General features: G+C 46.2%; 2 protein-coding genes across 2 annotated transcripts; both read left to right on the top strand.

The window, feature by feature from the left end:
• The first annotated feature begins 2,375 nt into the window (after positions 1–2,375).
• LOC140717557 (histone H2B-like) lies at positions 2,376–2,936 on the top strand. The gene has a single exon (XM_073031131.1). The coding sequence runs from the start codon at positions 2,399–2,401 to the stop codon at positions 2,771–2,773; it is 375 nt and encodes a 124-aa protein (XP_072887232.1). The 5' UTR covers positions 2,376–2,398; the 3' UTR covers positions 2,774–2,936.
• A 768-nt stretch (positions 2,937–3,704) lies between these two features.
• LOC140717560 (histone H2AX-like) lies at positions 3,705–4,639 on the top strand. Its single transcript, XM_073031134.1, has one exon. It carries the CDS (start codon positions 3,705–3,707, stop codon positions 4,086–4,088), a length of 384 nt encoding a protein of 127 aa, XP_072887235.1. The 3' UTR covers positions 4,089–4,639.
• Positions 4,640–10,730: the final 6,091 nt, after the last annotated feature.

Here is a 10,730-nt window from a genome sequence, read left to right as displayed (position 1 = left end):
CCGGGCTGGTTCCAGGGATGGAGGATTGGTTATGTGAGAGGAGAGCGAGTGGTCTGGGTCTGTATTCCCTGCAGTTAATGACAAAACGAAGAAATCTGTTAGATTCTTTCAGGATGTGACAGACAGTAGGCAAGGAGGATCTTTCCTCTGAAGGAGAGCTCCATAACTGAGGAAAATACCCTCAGAATGAGGCGTAAATCACAAACACCAGAGAATCTGCTGATGCTGGAAATCCAAAGCAACACACACAAAATGCTGAAGGAACTCAGCAGGACAGGCAGCCTTTATGGAAAAGAGTAAACAGTCGACACTTCATCCCGAAACCCTTCCAGCAGATCTCTCCCTGGTGAAGGTTCTCAGCCTGAAGCATCGACTCGTTACTCTTTCCCATAGATGCTGCCCGGCCTGCTGACTTCCTCCAGTATTTTGTGTCTGTTGATCAGAGTGAGGTGACAAGCATTCAGGATGGAAATGAGATCATATTCCTTTAATCTGAGAACAAAGAACATCTGTATTCCTTATATAAGGAATCTGGAGCCTCAGATGCTGGGTTGAGTCAAAGCTAAGATCAACAGTCTCTGGAAAAATTTTAGTCTCTAAGTGAGTCCATAAAACCATCAGATTTAGGAGCAGAATTCGGCCATTTGGCCCATTGATCCTGCTCTGCCATTTCATCATCACTGATCAATTTTTCCTCTTAGCACCAATCTCTGCCGATACCCAGTGATTTGGCCTCTACAGTTGCCTGTGGCAAAAAATTCCACCGATTCACCACTCTCTGGCTGATGAAATGCCTCCTCATCTCCACTCTAAAAGGATGCCCCTCTATTTTGAAACTGCGTGGTCTGGTTACAGACACTCCTACCACAGGAAAAGTCCTCTCCACATCCACTCACTCAAGCCCTTTCACTATTTGATAGGTTTCAATTCAGTAACCCTTCTTTCTTTGAATTTCCAGTGAATAGAGGCCTAGTGACATGAAACGCTCTTCATTAGACAAGCCATTTAATCCTGGGTAAAATTCTCCATTTGTGACGTAATGTCAGTACAATAAATTCTGGATTTCAGAGATTTTTGCATTTTGGAATCATGGATCAATCTGCCCAACATTGATCACTAGTTTGTACTGCAGTAAAATCTGTTAATTTAACCCACGCAATCCCAGGCACACAGATGCAAAATAAAGACAGGTGTAAATTTAGAGTAGGGAAGTTGAACCGTACTTGGAGGTAAAGCCTGATTACTAGGCCTCAGAACATTCTATTCCACAAATTGTCAGTATAAAGCCAAGTAACAAGGTCGAAAATACCCACAACTTGCAGAATTACACGCCTCTCATTATCTTGCTCCCTGGGATAAACACGGTGGGCCTGATCCACCCTGGCTGCGTTGCCTGGGCGAGATGGTCTCATGATTAAAGACCCGAAACACCCAATGACCCTAAGTTGTATTATTGATGATGTGTCCCTTTGCACACCCGGTTCCCTAAGCCAAGTGGTGTTGAACCACGATAATGAAAGGCATCAGCCACTGTGTGGCTCCACTACACTACCCCATCCACCGTAGCCCCACATATCTCACCATACTAAACTCTACAGCCTTATCTCTCCCAGCCCCACATATACATCCACCAGGCCTACCCTCAAGCCTAATCCAGAGGTCCAAGGGGGCACACAGCCCCACAAACCCGATGACTAGTGTCAGGAGGAGGAAGATCCAATAAAGGCAAGTGTTGGACCTGGTGAATGAAGGCATGGGCCGGATCAAAGTGGCAGCGTTGCGTGACACTGAATCGAGAGAGACGAGATGAAGAAGCACAAGAGGGGTGATTCTCCCACTGCCCGCATAAACTCTTTGTTATTTTGATTTTGTTCTGATAGTCCTCTGTCTATTTGAATATGTTGGTATAATTCATATTTAATTCCAGTGTTTCTTGTCAATGTTGTGTCTGATGCAATGTGTCTGTGATGCTGCTACAAATACGTTGTTCCTTTCACCTGTGCATAAATAAACTCGATTTGAACTTTACATTGAAATGTCCAAATCTCTCCTTCGTTCTCCTGCCTGTGTCATGAACTAAACGTCTTAGTGTTTAATTTTACAATATTTCATCTGATTTTATTTTCATTCTGCTTTTGAAATTTGCGTTTCCGTTTTCAATGTCAGCCCGCACCCCCGCCTGTCTCTGCCCTTCTGTACTTCCTCCCGCATTAAACGACAGCGGCAACCACCACACATTGGCGCCGCGTCCCATCCCCCAGCGTTCTGATTGGTGATTCATTTCTCCAAGCAGCCAATGGGAATGCCATCCTCATTAACATACCACTTTGAGCGCTGCCTATTTAATCCGCGCTCCGGACAGCTTCTGCTTATTATTGTGTTTGAAACCGACGAGGAAATGCCTGATCCACCGAAACCCGCTCCCAAGAAGGGCGCCAAGAAAGCTCTGGCCAAACCGGCGAGCAAGTCTGGCAAGAAGCGCAAGAGGTCGAGGAAGGAGAGTTACGCCATCTACATCTACAAAGTGATGAAGCAGGTTCACCCCGACACCGGCATCTCCTCCAAGGCCATGAGCATCATGAATTCATTCGTGAGCGATATTTTCGAGCGCATCGCGGGTGAGGCTTCCCGCCTGGCCCACTACAACAAGCGGTCCACCATCAGCTCCCGGGAGATCCAGACCGCCGTGCGCCTGCTGCTGCCCGGGGAGCTGGCCAAGCACGCCGTGTCCGAAGGGACAAAGGCGGTGACCAAGTACACCAGCTCCAAGTAAAGCTCCCCAGTGAGATGATCGAAAACACAACGGCTCTTTTAAGAGCCACTCACAATTTCAATGACAGAGTTGTACTAGCATTTAGGTATTAAATTACACATACTTTATGTCTGGTGACTTTTACAACAGCTAAATCGCGGTTGGAATAAGCTCCCAGTGAACTGACAAGGAATTGTTACCCCCCACGCTTCCCCATCAGTCCGTCCCACTCGGTATCCATGCCAAGCGGAGGATTGCGGCCGTTGTTGTTTTATTTGTGGCTTCTGGAGTTTATTGGTTCCAGTTGGGTAACTCCTGAATCTCATTTCAACTCGAGCCTGAAAGACATCATGGCTCTTTCATACGGAGAAGCGTCGACAGTGCTTCTCCTTATCGATGCTGCCTGGCCTGCTGGGTTCCACCAACATTTTGTGTGTGCTGTTTGACTTTCCGTTTTCCATAACCTGATAACGTTCACACAGAGACCGACCGCGGGCAGAAGCTGAGGGTCAGTTTTATTCGGTTCCGTTACGGGTTGAAAGAAATTAGAGAATTGAGTTCCCAGACACTCCAATATCAACTACACTTAAATCAAATGTGCCCGGTTTCAGTAACAGAGGGAAATGCGAAGACCCAATCTTAAAACAGGTCTGCAATTACTTAACTTGAAATTAAATTTGAACAGTAGATTTATTTTTTGGCGGGCTTTTTTCCAGATTTCAGTGCACTTCGGGGAGGAGACGGTTATTTTCCGCGCTTCTACTTTTACGGACTGCTGATTGGTGATTAAGGCAGTTCTTCGATTGGGGCATTTCACTTCACCAATGAGAATAAGCAGGATCACACCGATCACAAACATCACTTTGCATTATCAAAGAGGGTATAAAAACGACGAGTTGGGGCGGGGTGAACATTTCTTCATACTCGCTGGAGTAACATCGTGACGGTGGAAATGTCTGGACGTGGAAAAGGCGGCGCTGGCAAAGCTCGGTCGAAGGCCAAATCTCGCTCGTCTCGGGCTGGACTGCAGTTCCCGGTCGGCCGGGTTCACAGACTCCTAAGAAAGGGCAACTATGCTGAGCGGGTGGGTGCCGGAGCCCCGGTCTATCTGGCTGCTGTGCTCGAGTATCTGACGGCCGAAATCCTCGAATTGGCCGGCAACGCGGCCCGGGACAATAAGAAGACCCGCATCATCCCCCGACACCTGCAGCTGGCCGTCCGCAACGACGAGGAGCTGAACAAGCTGTTGGGAGGGGTGACTATCGCTCAGGGCGGTGTGTTACCCAACATCCAGGCCGTCCTGTTGCCCAAGAAAACCGGCGCTGCCAGTAAGTGAAGCGACGTAAGCTGAATCTATTTACCCAAAGGCTCTTTTCAGAGCCAATCACAATGTCTGTGGAAGGGCTGAGCGGCGGGTGTTTTCTGTCCGTTTGATATCCTGCATCTGTCAATGCCTCGACATGTTTCTTCCGCGAAAGAAACCGATATAAATCTGCAGGGAAACCGGTTCGTTTCAGTCCCGGCTCGTTTTCCCCTCTCAGCCGACCGAATGTAGCTCTCTCCCCTCGCAGAGAGTCAGCGGGTTCACTAGGCGCAGAGTCGTGAAATGAACTTCCGGAGTCAGCCCCGAGAGGGAGAATTTAATCTCCGACCACTGAACGACTCCGCTCTTCATCACCCAGAACCGCGTTGTCTGGGTTCCACATTGCGGGTTGACCCCGGACCGTTCCGGTGTGCAGAAGGCGGGAACATCGCCTGTTCGTTGCTTCATGAGCGATTCCCATCGCCTGACAGAAAAATAACATTTGCTTTTTACATTTCAGAATCAAGTTTATTATCACCGGCAAGTGACGTGAAATTTGTTAACTTAGCAGCAGCAGTTCAATGCAATACATAATCTAGAAGACAGAGTTATAAAAATAATAATTAAAATAAAACATAATAAAGAAACAAGTAAATCAGTTACGTATATTGACTGTTATTTTAAAAAATGTAAATACACAGAAATACTGTATATTAAAAAAGTGAGGTAGTGTGCATTGTTTTAATGTACATTTGGGAATCGGATGGCAGAGGGGAAGAAGCTGTGCACCCCCGGGTATCCTTTTCACCACAATGAATGTACAGAATTCAGTGCGGTTATCTTTAATCCTGCTCATCAGAGATTTTTCATCACTGCTTCTCGCTCTCCAAATGATCTTGTGTTCCCTCCTGTGTTTTAAATATAGTCCTCAAACTCCCTGTTTGATTCCAGATTCCCAAGCCTTGCATATGCTTCTCACTCTTCCTCGACTACATTTACTTCCTCTCTCATCATCCAAGGTGCCTGAACCTTGCCATCCTGGACCCTCCCCCTTACAGGAACAAACTGGCCCTGAATCACTGTGCAGCTGGTCTTTAAACAAACTCATGTCAGATGTGTATTTGTCTCAAAATCCATCCTTACAGCATTAAGCATCAAACTTAGCGTCAATCTCTCCATTCAGTGACTGGTGTTCCGGTTCACATCCCCCTGTCAATCTCATTTCAACCCTCCCAGAGAGCAACAATGAACTTCATGATACTGACCCTGCTCCAGTAAAGGTGCAAACCACCCCCCTTGTAACTGTCACCTCTGGACCTGAAGAGGTTCCAGTGTTCTGGAATCCTGAAACCCTGTCCCTGCACCAGCTCCTCAGCCACACATTCATCTGCTCTAACTTTCTGTTCCCACCCGTACTACCACAGAGCATTGGGAGTAACACAAAAATTATAACCTTTCAGGCCCTGCCCTTTAATTTGTTCCCTAACTCCCTGTATTCACTGTGGGACCTCATCCCTTTTCTACCTGTCCACTGCTACTGACGTGAACCACCACTCTGGCTGAGTGAACATTGTTCAGTAGCTGCTCTGAGACGTTCCTGACGCACAGTTATACAATTTACAAAACTTTGAAACCGACTAAAAAAGTCATTGAGAGGAAAAAATGAAATACGAAGGTAAGCTAGCCATTAGTATTAAAGAGGATACCAGAAGTTTCTTCAGATATACAAAGTGTAAAAGAGAGACAAAAGTAGATGATGCTGGAGAGGTAGTAATGGGGTACAGGGAAGTGGCAGAGAAGCTGAGTAAGTATTGTACATCAGTCTTCACTGTGGAAGACACTGGCAGTCTGCTGGAAATTCAGGAGAATCAGCGGCAGAAATGAGTGAATTGGCCTTTACTAGGGAAAAGCTGCTTGGGAAACTGAAAGATCTGAAGGTAGATAAATCAGCTGGACTGGATTTTCTACACCAGTGCTAAGAAAGAGGTGACTGAAGAGATAGTGGCAGTTTTAGGAATAATCTTTCTATAATCCCTGTATTCTGGCGTGGTTCTGGAGAAGAGGAAAATTGCAAACATTATTCCACACTTGAAGAAGGGAGAAGGGCGGAAGAAAGGAAATCATAGGCCAGTCAGTCTGACCTCAGTGGTTGGGAAGATGATGGACTGGATGTATTTTCGGGCTACTTGGCGACGCATGATAAAATAGGACAAAGTCAGCATCGTTTCCTTTAGGCCCAAGGTGTACAAGATGATGAGAGGCATCGATCGTGTGGATAGTCAGAGGCTTTTTCTCAGGGCTGAACTGGCTGCAACAAGAGGACACAGGTTAAGGTGCTGGGGAGCAGGTACAGAGATGTCAGGGGTAAGTTTTTTACTCAGAGAGTGGTGAGTGCGTGGAATGGGCTGCCCGCAACGGTGGTGGAGGCAGATACGATAGGGTCTTTTCAGAGACCTTTGAATAGGTAAGCCCACTAATTCCTAAAGTAGGGACATGTTCAGCACAACTTTGTGGGCCGAAAGGTCTGTTTGGTGCTGTAGGTTTTCTACGCTTCTATTAACTTACTTTGGATTAAAATTTTGGCTTTGACAATATTTTTCCGTAACGTTCTTTTTTCATAAAGGGTTCAGTGATCTAGTTACAACGTTTTTTTTACCCCAAATTATAAAAGATTATTCACACAAAAGTATAGAAAATACAAATATTAAATATTTATAAGACCGAAGAGTCAAATTAAAATGTGAATATTACTGTCTATAACACACTCAATTCCCGTGGGTGTGGGGTGGGGGGTCACTATTCCCGGAAATCCCCCTCTGTACCCACTGTGTTACAAAGCTCGCAATTTCTCAGCGGCTCCACTGATTGACAGCTCTCACTGCCCCGCCTCCCGGGATGTTGGCTCCACGTCACGTGATATCGTGATGCGAAAGCCGCTCTGTGACGAGATAACATCATAGATGTCTCACGTCTCCGACGTCGTTTCCAGGGGAACGGTCCGGGGCGGGCGGTGAGTCCGGGATGGTGGGCACGGGGTTGTAGTAAAGTGGAGTCGGTCTCTACTTTGGGTTTCGGCTCCACTGTGGGAATCGGCCTCTCCTCTTCCTGCCCACGGAACAGTGAGTGTCTGTCAGCGCCTCACCGCACCGGCTCTCTGCCTCAGGTACAATATTTCAACCATATTTACACAGTTACATGGATAGGAAAGGTTGAGAGGGACACGGGCCTAATGCAGGCGGATGGGACGAGTTCAGGTCGACAACTTCGTCGGCGTGGATGAGTTTTACCGAAGGGACGGTTTCAGTTCTGTATAAATCACTGACTCTATTCTGGGCGGTTAAACCAGGGCAGGATGTACACAGTGAATGACAGGTTCCTGAGAAGGTTTAATGAACAGAGACTTTGTGGGTTTCTGTCCCCACACCTCCTCCGGCAGCTGATTTAGGATAGCAGCTATTCTCTGTGTGAAGTATGTACCCTTCAGATCCCCTTTAAATCTGTCTTTAAACAGTTTTGTACAATTCTAATGAGAGGCAGTTCTTTGGCTGATAAGGCAAGTAGAACACACAACCCTGTCTACCTGTGATGCCACATACAGGGAACTGTGTAACAATATTAGAGACACATGCACAGGTACTTCAGTGAGCAAGGCCCAGACGGATATGAAACTAATGCAGGAAAGTGAGATTAGTATAGATTAGTGCGTGATGGGGAGCATAAATGTGATGGGCCAGAGGGTCTGTTTCTATCCTGGACAACCCTGGCAACAGCAGTCCTCCACTGCAGTGGGGTTTGTTACCTTCATTCCCAGCTGTGAGCTTGTTCCACTGAACCCCTTATCCTCTGAGAAGATATTTGCACCCCTCCTTTGTGACCAAGCTGTCCGTCATCTCTCCTAATATTAACCAGTGTTCTTCACCAAATTCCCAGTTAAAAGTCCTGTTGCTGGTACATGGGGATTGGGTGCATTTTGGTAGCCTTTTGAGGGGGTTAATTCACTATTAACCCTAATGCATTAATACCTTTGTCCAACAAAAATCCATTGTCCTGGGTTTTGAGTGTTTTAGGTAAGTCCATCCTGAAGTTCTGTGTTCCAGGTTCCCACTGAACTTTCACAGTCGGTGGTTTCTGCATGTCTATACTGACCATCGAGAATCTGTCTCCACTAACTCAGCACTTGGTCTGTCTCCTACCCTGCCCTGGTGATTCAAATGTTCATCCAGATGGTCCTTAAATACCAGCCTGCACCCCCCCCCTCAGGCAGTGTGTTCCAGATTGTAACCTTTATTTTTCCAGCTGGTCCGCATTCCACATCCAGATTTGTTAGCCGACTTTACTGTTCATCATACCCCTAATCTTGTTGTCATCTACAAACTTTCTGATCCAGTTTACCACATTCTCATCCAGATCGTTAATACAGATGGAAAACAACAATGGACCCAGCACTGGGAAGTTAAACCAGGGCAGGATGAACACAGTAATAACAGGTTCCTGGGAAGTGTTCAGGAACAGAGACTTTGTGTGTCTTTGTCTCCACCACCTCCTCTGGCAGCTTATTCGGGATACCAGCTATTCTCTGTGTCAAATATTTACTCTTCAGATTCCCTTTAAACACACCCTCTTACCTTACAACTATTCCCTTTAGCTTCAGACAGCCACACCACGGGAAACAGCCTCTGGTTCTCTGACCTTTGTATACCTCACATAATTTTATTCACCTCCATCAACTCACCCTTCAGATTCCCTTTCAACGTCCACCCTGTCACATCAAAACTGTTCCGTGCAGTTTTAGGACGGAGAAAACTGTTCCTTCCCTAAAAGACCCTGGGGAGTGAACAGTTTCTGCCTTCCCATCCCTAGAAGATGTCCCATTGATCCATGAAACTGGCTGTCTGCCCCCTGCACCAGCTCCTGAGCCGCACATTCATCAGTGGTATCTCTCTATATCTCCCCCACTAACAAGTGTCACTGGGAGTAATACAGAGTTTACTACCTTTTAGTTCCTGTCTAATTTCTCTGAATTCTCTGCACAGGACACAACCCTCCTCCTCCCTATGTTGCTATTACCAACATGCACCGTCCACCACGATGTCCGGCTGCTCAACCTTCCCTTTGAAATGTCCTGCAGCTGCTCCGAGACCATCGGACCATAAGACACAGGAGCAGAGTTAGGCCATTTGACCCATCCAGTCTGCTGCACCATTCTGCCAGGAATAAGAGATCATGACAGATCTCTTAACCCTCTCAAACACTCTTATCCCACCCCCCCCCCCCACAATCGAGAACCTCCACATTTAATATACCCAGTGAATTGGCCACATCCGTCTGTGGGGATGAATTCAGAGTCAGAACCAGAATCAGGTTTATTACCACCGGCAGGTGACAGGAAATTTGTTAATTTAGCAGCAGCAGTTCAACGCAGGACTTGATAATATAGAAATAATAAATAAATTACAGTATGTGTGAATATGGATATGTATATTAAGTAGATTAAAATAGTGCAAAAACAGAAATATTATAAATAATATATAGAATACATCTACAGCGGTTTTTGGGTGTTTTAAAGTGATAAACCAAATATCTTCAAACTCCTGATGAAATATATCTGCTGTCTTGCCTTCTTTATACTGTAGCTGCATCAATAGATCCTCAGAGATATTGACACCCAGGAACTTGAAATTGTTCACTGTCCACTTCTGATCCCTCTGTGAGGTTTGGTTCATGTTCCCTCGTCTTACCCTTCCTTCAATCAGCTGTTTTGTCTCACTGACATTAAGCACAAGGTTGTTGCTGTGACACCACTCAACTAGCTGGCATATCCCACTCCTGTTTGTCCCATCATCTCCATCTGAGATTCTACCGACAATGGTTGTATGCAGCATATTTATAGATTGCATTTGAGCTATATTTAGTCACATAGTCATGGGTTTAGAGGGAGTAGAGCAGTTGGCTAAGCACACATCCTTGAGGTGCACCAAGGCAGTATTGATCTTCAGAGAAGAGGAGATATTTGAATTGACTTTATTTCTTGCGTCTTTCACGTACATGAGGAGTAAAAATCTACATTATGTCTCTGTCTGAATATGCAATGTGCAATCATAGTGATTTATAATAATTGATAATAAATAGAACAGCCAATGTACATAGAGGTACCCTCAAATCAGCGTGAGTTAATCAGTCTGATGGCCTGGTGGAAGGAGCTGTCCAGAAGCCTGTTGGTCCTGTCTTTTATGCAGCAGTACCGCTTCCCGGATGGTTGCTGCTGGAATAGATTGTGCTTGGGGTGACTGGGGTCCACAATGATCCCTCGGGCCCTTTTCTCACACCTGTCTTTGTAAATGTCCTGAATCATGGGAAGTTCACAACTGCAGATGCGCTGGGCTGTCCGCAACACACTCTGCAGAGTCCTGCGATTGAGGGAAGTACAGTTCCCATACCAGGCAGTGATGCAGCCAGTCGGGAAGCTCCCAGTTGTGCCCCTGTAGAAAGTTCTTAGCATTTGGGGGCCCATAGCAAACTTCCTCAGTCGTCTGCGGTGAACGAGGCGCTGTTGTGCCTTTTTCACCACTCAGCAGATATGTACAGACCACATGAGATCCTCGGGTTTGTTGATGACGAGGAATTTAAAGCTGTTTGCCCTCTCAACCCCAGATCCATTGATGTCAATAGGGTTTA

Source organism: Hemitrygon akajei, chromosome 28, assembly GCF_048418815.1.
Source record: "Hemitrygon akajei chromosome 28, sHemAka1.3, whole genome shotgun sequence".
Classification (NCBI taxonomy): Eukaryota; Metazoa; Chordata; class Chondrichthyes; order Myliobatiformes; family Dasyatidae; genus Hemitrygon; species Hemitrygon akajei.
Note: the sequence above shows the minus strand (reverse complement) of the source record. Positions and strands in the feature narration are given on the sequence as shown.

Bases quoted from the DNA above. Each gene is read 5' to 3' on its own strand.
- LOC140717557 (XM_073031131.1), top strand. From the start codon at position 2,399: ATGCCTGATCCACCGAAACCCGCTCCCAAGAAGGGCGCCAAGAAAGCT.
- LOC140717560 (XM_073031134.1), top strand. From the start codon at position 3,705: ATGTCTGGACGTGGAAAAGGCGGCGCTGGCAAAGCTCGGTCGAAGGCC.